The sequence below is a fragment of the Tachyglossus aculeatus genome, chromosome 4 (assembly GCF_015852505.1).
Source record: "Tachyglossus aculeatus isolate mTacAcu1 chromosome 4, mTacAcu1.pri, whole genome shotgun sequence".
NCBI classification, from domain to species: domain Eukaryota; kingdom Metazoa; phylum Chordata; class Mammalia; order Monotremata; family Tachyglossidae; genus Tachyglossus; species Tachyglossus aculeatus.
This window is the reverse complement of record NC_052069.1, coordinates 3205023-3219537: the sequence shown is the minus strand read 5'-3', so window position 1 is coordinate 3219537 and position 14515 is coordinate 3205023. Positions and strand designations below refer to the sequence as shown.

At 47.6% G+C, this 14515-nt stretch overlaps 1 protein-coding gene across 2 annotated transcripts in view; it reads right to left on the bottom strand.

The window, feature by feature from the left end:
* HGFAC (HGF activator) overlaps nucleotides 1-14515 on the bottom strand; it is a 75496-nt gene that overhangs the window by 15690 nt on the left and 45291 nt on the right. For both annotated transcript variants that reach the window (XM_038745282.1, XM_038745283.1), the window contains 4 exons: nucleotides 14139-14313; nucleotides 6263-6348; nucleotides 4554-4812; nucleotides 1053-1192 (listed from right to left, as the gene is read on the bottom strand). In XM_038745282.1, coding sequence (XP_038601210.1) covers nucleotides 1053-1192; nucleotides 4554-4812; nucleotides 6263-6348; nucleotides 14139-14313 — 660 coding nt within the window. The remainder of the gene's footprint in view (nucleotides 1-1052; nucleotides 1193-4553; nucleotides 4813-6262; nucleotides 6349-14138; nucleotides 14314-14515) is intronic.

Here is a 14515-nt window from a genome sequence, read left to right as displayed (position 1 = left end):
AAATACCGTTGGTTGATTGATTGACTGATTGATTAATCGCCACACGTCCAGGGCGGCGGCTTTTCCGCTGGAGAGGAAGGAGTGGATCTGGGAAATGTGGCAGAGGATGAACCGGCGGGATTTAGCAGTGGATGGAATGTGACGGCCGAAGGATGAGAAGTCGAGGCTGTCGTTGAGGATGAATTCTGGGACAATTCATGGGATTCTGAGAGATTGGAAATGCAGGAGGAGGAGGAGGAGGAGGAGGAAGGGACAGGGGTCCCTCAGTATATCAAGAGATGGCACTGCCCTGGAAACAGTTAGGCTAAATGACCAGAGGGAACAAGATGGGGGAATGCTGATGCCTGCAGTGTGACCTAACTGCCAAAGCCCTCAGAGAAGAGAAGCAGCATGGGCTGGGAGTCAGAAGGAACCTAGGTTCTAATTCCTAGTTGGCACTTCTCTGCTGTGTGACCTTGAGTAAGCCACTAAACTTCTCTGCGCCTCAGTTTCCTCATCCGTAAAGTTGGAGATTAAATCCTACTCCCCCCTACGCAGAATATGAGTCCCATGTGGGACAGGGACTGGGTCCAAACTGATAACTTTGTATCTACCCCAGCACTTAGAACGGGTCTTGGTACATAGTAAGTGTCTAACAAGTATCATAATAATAATTATTATCCTTATTATTATTATTCCCACTAAAAGCCATACATCCTTCCTTAAAAGTCTTTATTCCTCCTGCCGAAGTGCTCACTTCCTCCCGCCAATCCCCTCACTTCCTCCCACCAAAGCCTTCATTTCCTCTTGCCAAATTATGGTATTTGTTAAGCGCTTACTATGTGCCAAGCATTCCTCCCGCAAAAGCTGTCACTTTCTCCTCCAAAGCCCTCACTTCCTCCCACCAAAGCCTTCATTTTCTCCTGCCAAAGCCCTCAATTTCTCCCACCAAACCCTCACTTCCTCCCGCCAACGCCCTCAATTCCTCCGGCCAAAGCCCTCATTTCCTCACTGCTGTTGCCCTCGTCTCTCCCCCACAAGACAGAACAGTCCCAAAAGATGAAAATACCCACCGATATCATGGTCGCTCGGATTGAAGACGGAGTACATGGGATATGTAATATATTTCTCAACTTCGAACTTCTGTGTGACGTCTCTCGTTTCGTTGAATTCATGCTGGCCCAGGACGACGGTAATGCTGGTCTTTGGAGGGCTGTGTCAGTGAGAAGAAAGGCCCTCCCTCCCTTAATAATTATGGTATTTGTTAAGCGCTTACTATGTGCTGTATTAAGCGCTAGGGTGGATCCAAACAAATAGGGTTGGACACAGTCCCTGTCCCATGTGGGGCTCGCAGTCTTAATCCCCATTTTCCAGATGAGGGAACAGAGGCCTATAGAAGTGACTTGCCCAAGGTCACAGTGCAGACAGGTGGCAGAGTCGGAATTAGAACCCATGACCTTCTGACTCAAAGGCCCGGGATCTATCCAGCAGCGTGGCTCAGTGGAAAGAGCACAGGCTTGGGAGCCACAGGTCATGGGTTCTAATCCCGGCTCCGCCACTTGTAATAATATAATAATGATGGAATTTATTAAGCACTTACTATGTGCAAAGCACTGTTCTAAGAGCTGGGGAAGTTACAAGGTGATCAGATTTTCCCACAGGGGCTCGCAGTCTTAATCCCCATTTTACAGATGAGGTAACTGAGGCCCAGAAAAGTTAAGTGACTTGCCCAACGTCACACAGCTGACAACTGGTGGAACCTGGATTTGAACCCATGACCTCTGACTCCAAAGCCCGTGTTCTTTCCACTGAGCCACGCTGCTTCTCTGACACTTGTCAGCTGTGTGAATTTGGGCAAGTCACTTAACTTCTCTGGGCCTCAGTTACCTCAACTGTAAAATGGAGATTAAGAGTGTGAGCCCCACGTGGGACAACCTGATCACCTTGTATCCTCCCCAGCGCTTAGTACAGTGCTTTGCACATAGTAAACACTTAACAAATGCCATTATCATTATTATCATTATTATTATTATTACTACACCAGGCTGCTTCTCCTTCCTACCTAAGCCTTGCCCCGAGCATTGCAAGAAGCCTTCCTTTTCTCCCACCAAAGCCCTCACTTCCTCCCACTAGGGTGAATAAAACCTTCTACAGGGCTGGTTTTTTTTTTTTTTGGTTTTTTTTAATGACATTTATTAAGCACTTACTATGTGCAAAGCACTGTTCTAAGCACTGGGGAGAATACAAGGTGAGCAGGTTGTCCCACGGGGGGCTCACAGTCTCAATCCCCATTTTACAGATGAGGTAACTAAGGCCCAGAGAAGTGAAGTGACTTGTCCAAAGTCACGCAGCTGACAAGTGGAGGAGCCGGGATTTGAACCCATGACCTCTGACTCCAAAGCCCGGGCTCTTTCCACTGAGCCATGCTGCTTCTGCTGTTTTAAGAATACAGAACTCTACAGCGCTCTACCAAGCATTTAGTTTAGTGTTCTGCACTCAGTAGGCGCTCAGTAAAAGCCACTGATTGTGGGCAGGGAATGTGTCTGCTTATTGTTATATTGTACTCTCCCAAGCACTTAGTACAGTGCTCTGTGCTCAGTAGGTGCTCAGTAAATACCACTGATTGTAAGGTCATTGTGGGCAGGGGATGTATCTGTTTATAATAATAATATTAATTATGGTATTTGTTAAGCGCTTACTATGTGTCAGGCACTGTAGTAAGCACTGGGGTAGATACAAGCAAACTGTATTGGATGCAGTCCCTGTCCCACGGGGGGCTCACAGTCTTAATCCTCTTTTTACAGAGGAGGTAACCGAGTCCCAGAGAATAATAATAATAATAGTGATGGCATTTATTAAGCACTTACTCTGTGCAAGGCACTGTTCTAAGCGCTGGGGAGGTTACAAGGTGATCTGGTTGTCCCACAGGGAGCTCACAGTCTTAATCCCCATTTTACAGTTGAGGTAACTGAGGCCCAGAGAAGTGAAGTGACTTGCCCAAAGTCACACAGCTGACAATTGGCGGAGCCAGGATTTGAACCCATGACCCCAAAGTCTCGGCTCTTTCCACTGAGCCACGCTGCTTCTCAGAGAAGTGAAATGACCTGCCCAAGGCCATACAGCATACAAGTGGTGGAGCCAGGATTAGAACCCACGACCTTCTGGCTGCCAGACCCATGCTTTATCCACCTGGCTATGCCACGATTTCTGGTTATATTGTACTCTCCCAAGCACTCAGTACAGTGCTCTGCTCACAGTAAGCATTCAATAAATATGACTGAATGAATGAATGATTGATCGGTTGCACTGGGCATTTCCTGCAATGCCGTATCAATCAATCAATCAATGGTATTTATTGAGCATTTACTAGAGAAGCAGCGTGGCTCAGTGGAAAGAGCCCGGGCATGGGAGTCAGAGGTCATGGGTTCAAATCCCGGCTCCGCCACTAGTCAGCTGTGTGACTTTGGGCAAGTCACTTCACTTCTCTGGGCCTCAGTTACCTCATCTGGAAAATGGGGATGAAGACTGTGAAACCCCGTGGGACAACCTGATCACCTTGTAACCTCTCCAGTGCTTAGAACAGTGCTTTGCACACAGTAAGCGCCTAATAAATGCCATCGTTATTATTATTATTAATATTAACTTGTATCTCCCCCAGCACTTAGAACAGTGCTAACAGTTCTATTCTAACAGAATAGCTAACGGTGCTATTCTTAGGCCAGAATAGTAAGCGCTTAACAAATGCCATCATTGTTATTATATATTATAATGTATTATATAATAATATAGTGTATTTATTGTTTATTATGTTAATTATTCTAGTATATACCATTATTGTTATGATGATGCACAGTGCTCTGCACACAGTAAGCGCTCAATAAATACGACTGAATGAATGATAAGACTTCTAGACTGTGAGCCCACTGTTGGGTCGGGACCATCTCTATATGTTGCCAACTTGTCCTTCCCAAGCGCTTAGTACAGTGCTCTGCACACAGCAAGCGCTCAATAAATGATGATGATGATGGCATTTGTTAAGCGCTTACTATGTGCAAAGCACTGTTCTAAGCGCTGGGGGAGGTTACAAGGTGATCAAGTTGTCCCACAGGGGGCTCACAGTTTTAATCCCCATTTCACAGATGAGGTAACTGAGACACAGAGAAGTGAAGTGACTTGCCCAAAGTCACACAGCTGACAGTTGGCAGAGCCGGGATTTGAACCCATGTTCTCTGACTCCAAAGCCCATGCTCTTTCCACTGAGCCACGAAGCGCTCAATAAATACGATTGAATGAATGAATGAATGATGATGATGGTAGTTGTTAGGCACTTCCCATGTGCCAAGCACTATTCTAAGCGCTGGGAGAGATACAAGGTGATCAGGTTGTCCCACGTGGGGCTTATGGTCTTAATCCCCATTCTACAGATGAGGTAACTGAGGCCCAGAGAAGTTAAGTGACTTGCCTAAAGTCACACAGCTGATAAGTGACGGAGCTGGGATTATTGCGGTCAGGGATGGCATTTTGGGGGTGGAGAGGTCCCGCCACCCCCAAGGTCAGGCCCCGGCCTCCCGCACCTGTAGGTGAAGCAGTGGGCGGCCGTGAGGACCCAGCACGGGTGGATGAGAGTCCCGGCGCAGAAACTCTCCCCGATGTAGAGGGCGGCCAGCCACGGGTGCGAGCCCGGCAGGGCCGACGAGCCCCCCACGATCCGGGGCCTCAGGAAGCTGCGTTTCCCGTGCCTCTTCCCGCAGGCCCTCTTGGCCACCACAGGCTTCCCCGCCTCCGGGGACGCCTGGGCCAACCTCGTAAGCGTGGTCCTCCTGCCCTTCTCCCCTGAAATCAGAATAATAATCACAATAATGAAGGTGGTTCTGTTAAGCGCTTACTATGTGCCAGGCACTGTGCTGAGCCCCGGGTGGATACCAGATAATAATAATAATGGCATTTATTAAGCGCTTAATATCTGCAAAGCACTGGTCTAAGTGCTGGGGAGGTTACGAGGTGATTAGTTTGTCCCCTGGGGGGCTCACCGTCTTAAGCCCCATTTTACAGATGAGGTAACTGAGGCACAGAGGAGTGAAGTAATTGCCCAAAGTCACACAGCTGCCAATTGGCAGAGCCAGGGTTTAAACCCATGACCACTGACTCCCAAGCTCGGGCTCTTTCCACTGAGCCACGTTGATAATCGGATTGGACACAGGCCCTGTCCCGGGTGGGGCTCAGAGACTTGATCCCCAATTTCCAGAGGGAACCGAGGTACGGAGAATCAATCAATCAATCGTATTTAGTGAGCGCTTACTGTGTGCAGGGCACTGTACTAAGCGCTTGGGAAGTACAAGTTGGCAACATATAGAGACAGGCCCTACCCAACAGAGGGCTCACAGTCTAGAAGGGGGAGAAGTGAAAAAATAATAATAATTAATAATGATGGTATCTGTTTAGCACTCACTATGTGCCGGGCACTGTTCTAAGCGCTGGGGTGGATGGATACAAGGTAATCAGGTTGTCCCACGTGGGGCTCACAGTCTTCATCCCCATTTTACAGATGAGGGAACTGACACACGGAGAAGTGAAGTGACCTGACCAAGGTCACACAGCAGACAAGTGGCAGAGCCGGGATTAGAACCCATGACCTCTGACTCCCAAGCCTGGGCTCTTGCCACTGAGCACCGCCGCTGTGAGCCCACCTTTTAGACTGTGAGCCCACTGTTGGGTAGGGACTGTCTCTATATGTTGCCATCTTGTACTTCCCAAGCGCTTAGTACAGTGCTCTGCACACAGTAAGTGCTCAATAAATACGATTGATTGATTGATTGATTCTCCAAGGTGTGACTTGACCAAGGTCACACGGCGGACACGTGGTGGAGCTGGGACTTCTGGGAATGACAGTCTTTTAGACTGTGAGCCCACTGTTGGGTAGGGACTGTCTCTATGTGTTGCCAATTTGTACTTCCCAAGCGCTTAGTACAGTGCTCTGCACATAGTAAGCGCTCAATAAATACGATTGATTGATTGATTGATTGATTGACAGCTGCTTTGGAAGGATTTGAATACAGGGGATGGGGGGTCGGGGGAACTGTGAGCCCAGTGTAAGCAGGGATTGTCTCTCTTTGTTGCTGAATTGTACTTTCCAAGCGCTTAGTACAGTGTTCTGCACACAGTAAGTGCTCAATAAATACGATTGAATGAATGGAGGGGGGTGGGGAGAGGGGTGTGAGTGCTCATTTTTGGTGGGAGACTTTCGGGAAGAGTCTGGACTCGGTCTGTCTCCATGTGGACCTACCACACGATGGAATGTCGCAGTATTCCCAAGAAAGCATGTTGTCCTTCAGGATGTAACACCACGGCTTCTCGTCACCATCCGGGTTTCTAAGGCCAAGAGAGATCAATCAATCAATCAATCGTATTTATAATAATAAACAATACCAAAGGAGCGTGGCTGAGTGGAAAGAGCCCGGGCTTGGGAGTCAGAGGTCATCGATTCTAATCCCGGCTCTGCCACTTGTCGCTGTGTGACCTTGGGAAAGTCGCTTCACTTCTCTGGGCCTCAGTCCCCTCATCTGTAAAATGGGAATTAATAATAATAATAATGATAATAATAATGGCATTTGTTAAGCGCTTACTATGTGCAAAGCACTGGGGGGATACAAGGTGATCAGGTTGTCCCACGTGGGGCTCACAGTCTTAATGCCCATTTTACAGATTAAGACCGTGAGCCCCACGTGGGACAACCTGATTACCTTGTATCTACCCCAGCACTTAGAACAGCGCTTGGCATATAGTAAGAGCTTAACAAATGCCATCATTATTAATAATAATAATAGTACTTGTTAAACACTTACTATGAACAAAGCACTGTTCTAAAAACCGCAGTAGATCCAGGTAATTGGGTCAGACACAGTCCCTGTTCCACATGGAGCTCACAGTCTTAATCCCCTTTTTACAGATAAGGGAACTGAGGCTCAGAGAAGTGAAGTGACTCACCCAAGGTCACACAGCAAGACATGTGGCGGAGCAGGATTAGAACCCACATCCTCTGACTCCCAAACCCGGGCTCTTTCCACTGAACCACGATGCCGAGGTAAATACATCCCCTCCCCATCGCCCCCACTCACTCCCTCTTCTCTACCCCCTCTCCCCACCCCACAGCACTTGTTTATATTTATAATTTTATTTATTGATTTTATGAATGAGGTGCATATATCTATAATTCTATTTATTTATATCGATGCCTGCTTACTTGTTTTGATGTCTGTAAACCCCCTTCTAGACCTTGAGCCCGTTATGGGTGGGGATTGTCTCTCTTTGTTGCTGTACTGTACTTTCCTAGCGCTTAATACAGTGCTCTGCACACAGTAAGTGCTCAATATATACGATTGAATGAATAAATAGGATTGAATGAATAAATACGATTGAATGAATAATAATAATAATAATGACATTTATTAAGCACTTACTAAGTGATGAATACAAGCTCATCAGGTGGGACACAGTCCATGTCGAACATGGAGCTCGCAATCTTAATTCCCATTTTGCACAGAGAGAAGTTAAGTGACTTGCCCAAGGTCATACAGCAGACAAGTGGCGGATGCAGGATTCGAACCCAGGCCCTATTGATCGCCGGGCTTAGGTTCTTATGTGTCCTTCCCAGCGAAAGAGGGAGCAGAGATGTCATTATCTTTGCTAAATAGTTCTGTTGTCGTTATCCGAGATTGAATTAAAATGGAGTTTAACCTATATCAAGTCAGGCCAAATACTCCAGAATGGGGATTTTTTTAAAACAGCATTTATTAAGCGCTTACTATGTGCAAAGCACTGCTCTAAGCGCTAGGGAGGTTACAAGCTGATCAGGTTGTCCCACGGGGGGCTCACGGTCTTAATCCCCATTTTCAGATGAGGTCACTGAGGCCCAGAGAAGTTAAGTGACTAGCCCAGAGTCACACAGCTGACAACTGACGGAGCAGGATTAGAACCCATGACCTCTGACTCCAAAACCTGGGCTCTTCATGGGACACGGACTGCGTCCATCCCGATTATCTCATATCTGCCCCAGTGCTTAAAAGAGTGTCTGACACGTAGTGAGCACTCACCAAATAACATTAAAGAAAAACGTGGGTTTAAGTGTGCAGGCGAGTAAGAGTATGTTAGGTACATGTCTTTGTATGCATTTGTGTGGGTTTGTAGGTGTGCAGGGGTGTGAGTGTGTGTATGTACAGATATACATACAGAGAAGCAGCGTGGCTCAGTGGCAAGAGCCCGGGCTTGGGAGTCAGAGGTCATGGGTTCAAATCCCAGCTCCGCCAATTGTCAGCTGTGTGACTTTGGGTAAGTCACTTCACTTCTCTGTGCCTCAGTTCCCTCATCTGTAAAATGGGGATTAAGACTGTGACCCCCCCGTGGGACAACCAGATCACCTTGCATCCCCCCAGTGCGTAGAACAGTGCTTTGCACATAGTAAGCACTTAACAAATAACCATCATTATTATTACATCTGTGTGTAGGTGCAATCAATCAATCAATCGTATTTATTGAGCACTTACTGTGTGCAGAGCACTGTACTAAGCGCTCAGGAAGTAAAGCTAGCAACATATAGAGACAGTCCCTACCCAACAGTGGGCTCACAGTCTAGAAGGGGGAGACGGAGAACAAAACCAAGTATACTAACAAAATAAAATAAATAGAATAGATAGGTACAGGCGTGAGGGTAGGCAGGTGTGTGTCTGTAGGTTTGGTCATGTGAGTGGGCAGGTATGTACAAATTGTACTTTCCAAGTGCTCAATAAATACGATTGAATTCATTCATTCATTCATTCAATCATATTTATTGAGCACTTACTGTTTGCAGAGCACTGTACTAGGCGCTTGGGAAGTACAAGTTGGCAACATATGCAGATGGTCCCTACCCAACAATGGGCTCACAGTCTAGAAGAATGAATGAATGTGTGTGTATGTGTGTACACTCCCAGGCAGAGCACACGTATAATAATAATAATGATGGCATTTATTAAGTGCTTACTATGTGTAAAGCACTGTTTTAAGCGCTGGGGAGGTTACAAGGTGATCAGGTCGTCCCCCGGGGGGCCCTCAGTCTTAATCCCCATTTTACAGATGAGGTGATTGAGGCCCAGAGAAGTGAAGTGACTTGCCCAAAGTCACACAGCTGACAGGTGGCGAAGCCGGGATTTGAACCCATGACCTCTGACTCCAAAACCCCGGGCTCTTTCCACTGAGCCACGCTGCTTCTATGGCACCATGCAGAACGTGCACCTGCAAGTGGATGACTGCATCAGCCTCCTCACCAACCTCCCAGCCTCCTGTCTCTCCCCACTCCAGTCCAGACTTCACTCTGCTGCCTGCCATCATTTTTTTTTTTGATGGCATTTATTAAGCGCTTACTATGTGCAAAGCACTGTTCTAAGTGCTGGGGAAATTACAAGGCGATCAGGTTGTCCCTTAGGGGGCTCACAGTCTTAATCCCCATTTTATAGATGAGGTAACTGAGGCCCAGAGAAGTGAAGGGACTTGCCCAAAGTCACACAGCTGACAATTGGCAGAGCTGGGATTTGAACCCATGACCTCTGACTCCAAAGCCCGGGCTCTTTCCACTGAGCCACGCTGCTTCTCTACAAAGAAAAACGCTGTTTTTCTACAAAAACGCTTAGGACAGAGAAGCGTCGTGGTTCAGTAACAAGAGCCCGGGGTTGGGAGTCAGAGGTCGTGGGTTCTAATCCCTGCTCCGCCACTTGTCATTCATTCATTCAATCGTATTTATCAATCAATCAATCGTATTTATTGAGCGCTTACTGTGTGCAGAGCACTGTACCAAGCGCTTGGGAAGTCCAAGTTGGCAACACATAGAGACAGTCCCTACCCAACAGTGGGCTCACAGTCTAGAAGGGGGAGACAGAGAACAAAACCAAACATACTAACAAAATAAAATAAATAGAATAGATAGGTACAAGATAAATAAATAAATAAATAGAGTAATAAATATGTACAAACATATATACATATATACAGGTGCTGTGGGGAAGGGAAGGAGGTAAGATGGGGGGATGGAGAGGGGGACAAGGTGGGGAGGAAGGAAGAGGCTCAATCTGGAAATGCCTGGTATTGAGTGCTTACTGTGTGCAGAGCACTGTACTAAGCGCTTGGGAAGTACAAGTTGTCAGCTGTGGGATTTTGGGCAAGTCACATCACTCCTCTGGGCCTCAGTTACCTCAACTGGAAAATGGGGATTAAGACTGTGAGCCCCACGCAGGACAACCTGATCATCAGGAGAAGCAGCGTGGCTCAGTGGAAAGAGCCCGGGCTTGGGAGTCAGAGGTCAGGGGTTCTAATCCCGGCTCCAGCACATGTCTGCTGTGTGACCTTGGGCAAGTCACTTAACTTCTCTGAGCCTCAGTTACCTCGTCTGTAAAATGGGGATGAAGACTGTGAGCCCCACGTGGGACAACCTGATCACCTTGTATCCCCCCCAGCGCTTACAACAGTGCTTTGCACATAGTAAGTGCTTAACAAATGCCATCATTATTATCTTGTAACCACTGCAGTGCTTAGAACAGTGCTTTGCACATAGAAAGCACTTAACAAATACCATCGTTATTATTATTATGATGTCACCCTCCTTCTCAACAACCTCCAGTGGTTGCCCACCTACCTCCACATCAAACAGAAACTTGTCATCATCCGCTTTAAGGTCGTCCATCCCCTCGCCCCCTCCTACCTCACCTCCCTTCTCTCCTTCTTCAGCCCAGCCCGCATCCTCCGCTCCTCTCACGCCAACCTCCTCACTGGGCCTCCTCCTCCAGGAGGCCTTCCCAGACTGAGCCCCCTCCTTCCCCTCCCCCTCGTCCCCCTCTCCATCCCCCCACCTTACCTCCTTCCCTTCCCCACAGCACCTGTATATATGTATATATGTTTGCACATATTTATTACTCTATTTTATTTATTTATTTTACTTGTACGTATTCTATTTATTTTATTTTGTTAATATGTTTTGTTCTCTGTCTCCCCCTTCTAGACTGTGAGCCCACTGTTGGGTAGGGACCGTCTCTATATGTTGCCAACTTGTACTTCCCAAGCGCTTAGTCCAGTGCTCTGCACACAGTAAGCGCTCAATAAATACGATTGAATGATTGAATGAATGAACGAATGGGCCTCCATCCCATCTATCTCGCCACCGGCCTCTCGCCCACATCCTGCCTCTGGCCTGGAACATCCTTCCTCCTCAAATCCCACAGACAATGACTCTCCCCAACTTTCAAAGCCTTATTGAAGGCCCATCTCCTCCAGGAGACCTTCCCTGACTAAGCCCCCCTTTCCTCTTTTCCCACTCCCTTCTGAATTTCTCCCTTTATTCATCCCCCGTCCCAGCCCCACACCACTTATGTCCATATCTGTCATTTGTTTATTTCTATTAATGTCTGTCTCCCCCTCTAGACTGTAAGCTCACTGTGGGCAGCAAATGTGTCCGTTTATTGTTAGATCGTACTCTCCTAAGCACCTAGTACAGTGCTCTGCACACAACAAGCACTCAATAAATATGATTGAATGACTGAAGGAGGAGACTCAACGTGGCTTTTAGTGGCCAGAGCGCGTCAGAAAGTCATGCGTTCTAATCCTGGCCACCCCCGTTTCTACTGTGTGACCTTGGACAAGTCACTCCATGGCTTAGTGGAAATAGCCTGGGCTTGGGAGTCCCTGCCTCCGCCACTTGTCAGCTGTGTGACTTTGAGTAAGTCGCTTCCCTTCTCTGTGCCTCAGTTACCTCATCTGTAAAATGGGGATTAAGACTGTGAGCCCCACATGGGACAACGTGATTACCTTGTCTCTACCCCAGTGCTTAAAACAGTGCTTGGCACATAGTAAGTGCTTAACAAATACCATCAACATTTTTATTCCTTTATTATTATTGCCATTATTATTATTATTTCTAGACTGTGAGCCCGTTGTTAGGTAGGGACCGTCTCTATATGTTGCCAACTTGTACTTCCCAAGCGCTTAGTACAGTGCTTTGCACACTGCAAGTGCTCAATAAATATGACTGAATGAATGAATTAGTCTCTGTACCTCAGTTCCTTCACCTGTAAAATGGGGATTAAGCGTGTGAGCCCTTTGTGGGACAAGGACTGTGTCCAACCTACCTTGTATCTACCCCAGCTCTTAGAACAGTGCCTAGCACATCATAAGCACTTAATGAGTACCATAATTGCCATTATTATTATTATTATTATTATTATTATTATTATTATTATTATTATTCTAGACCATGAGCCCACTGTTGGGTAGGGACTGTCTCTATATGTTGCCAACTTGTACTTCCCAAGCGCTTAGTACAGTGCTCTGCACACATTAAGTGCTCAATAAATCCGATTGATTGATTAAGTGCTTTGGGGTTGGATCACAAGGACAGAGCACACTCACAGCAGCACACAGAACAGGCACACGGCAGTGGACAGAGGACATTAGAGAAGGAGCGTGGCTCAGTGGAAACAGTATGGGCTTTGGAGTCAGACGTCATGGGTTCAAATCCCAACTCCGCCACATGTCCGCTGTGTGACCTTGGGCAAGTCACTTAGCTTCTCTGAGCCTCAGTTCCCTCATCTGTAAAAGGGGGATTAAGACTGTGAGCCCCACATGGGACAACTTGATCACCTTGTATCCCCCCCAGCGCTTAGAACAGTGCTCTGCACATAGTAAGCGCTTAACAAATGCCATCATTATTATGATTATCCAGGGCAACAAGCAGGGCACACACGTGATGGCATTCAGAATGTACTCACGGCAGCACACAGAGTACGCAACTGGTGGCACACACAAACCAAGCCCACGGTGGCCGTCAGCGGACAGAGGGCACGTGCCCACGGTTGCGGTTGTCGCGCGCTCGTGGTGGCTGTCAGAACGTGCCCATGAACACCTCCTACCTCACCTCCCTACTCTCCTTCTCCAGCCCAGCCCGCACCCTCCGCTCCTCCGCCACTAATCTCCTCACCGTACTTCGCTCTCGCCTGTCCCGCCATCGACCCCCGGCCCACGTCATCCCCCAGGCCCGGAATGGCCTCCCTCTGCCCATCCGCCAAGCTCGCTCTCTTCCTCCCTTCAAGGCCCTACTGAGAGCTCACCTCCTCCAGGAGGCCTTCCCAGACTGAGCCCCTTCCTTCCTCTCCCCCTCGTCCCCCTCTCCATCCCCCCATCTTACCTCCTTCCCTTCCCCACAGTACCTGTATATATGGATATATGTTTGTACATATTTATTACTCTATTTATCTTACTTGTACATATCTATTCTATTTATTTGATTTTGTTAGTATGTTTGCTTTTGTCTCCCCCTTTTAGACTGTGAGCCCACTGTTGGGTAGAGACTGTCTCTATATGTTGCCAATTTGTACTTCCCAAACGCTTAGTACAGTGCTCTGCACATAGTAAGCGCTCAATACGATTGATGATGATGATTACTCTATTTATTTATTTATTTATTTTACTTGTACATATCTAGTCTATTTATTTTATTTTGTTAGTATGTTTGGTTCTGTCTCCCCCTTTTAGACCGTGAGCCCACTGTTGGGTAGGGACTGTCTCTATATGTTGCCAATTTGTACTTCCCAAATGCTTAGTACAGTGCTCTGCACATAGTAAGCGCTCAATAAATACGATTGATGATGATGATTACTCTATTTATTTATTTTACTTGTACATATCTAGTCTATTTATTTTATTTTGTTAGTATGTTTGGTTCTGTCTCCCCTTTGTAGACTGTGAGCCCACTGTTGGGTAGGGACCGTCTCTACATGTTGCCAATTTGGACTTCCCAAGCGCTTAGTCCAGTGCTCTGCGCACAGTAAGCGCTCAATAAATACGATTAATGATGATGATTACTCTATTTATTTATTTTACTTGTACATATCTAGTCTATTTATTTTATTTTGTTAGTATGTTTGGTTCTGTCTCCCCCTTTTAGACCGTGAGCCCACTGTTGGGTAGGGACTGTCTCTACATGTTGCCAATTTGGACTTCCCAAGCGCTTAGTCCAGTGCTCTGCGCACAGTAAGCGCTCAATAAATACGATTGATGATGATGATGGGGAGGCCAAGTTGGCCCCCAGCCGCCCCCGCAACGTGCCCGTGACCTCCGACCCGAGGCGGGGGCGGGAGACTGACCGGCAGTAGGCATGCGGGCCCAGTCCGAGCTGCGCGGCCTTGTCCACTCTGTCGACGTGGAGCTCGTGGTAGAGCAGGTCGGAGGTCCAGGGCAGGCAGGGCTGGCCGGACACGGTCCTCCCGGCCACGCCGCGGTACGTTGTCCCGTTGCCGACAAAGCAGCCCTCCGCCGGGACTGTGGGGGGACAGCAGGGTGGGGGGGCTGACGTGGGCACCCTCCTCCTCCAGGAGGCCTTCCCAGACTGAGCCCCCTTTTTCCTCTCCTCCTCCCCCGCCCTCCCTCCTTCCCCTCCCCGCAGCACCTGTACATATATTTGTACAGATTTATTAGTCTATTTTACTTGTACGTGTTTACTATTTATTTTGTTAATGATGTA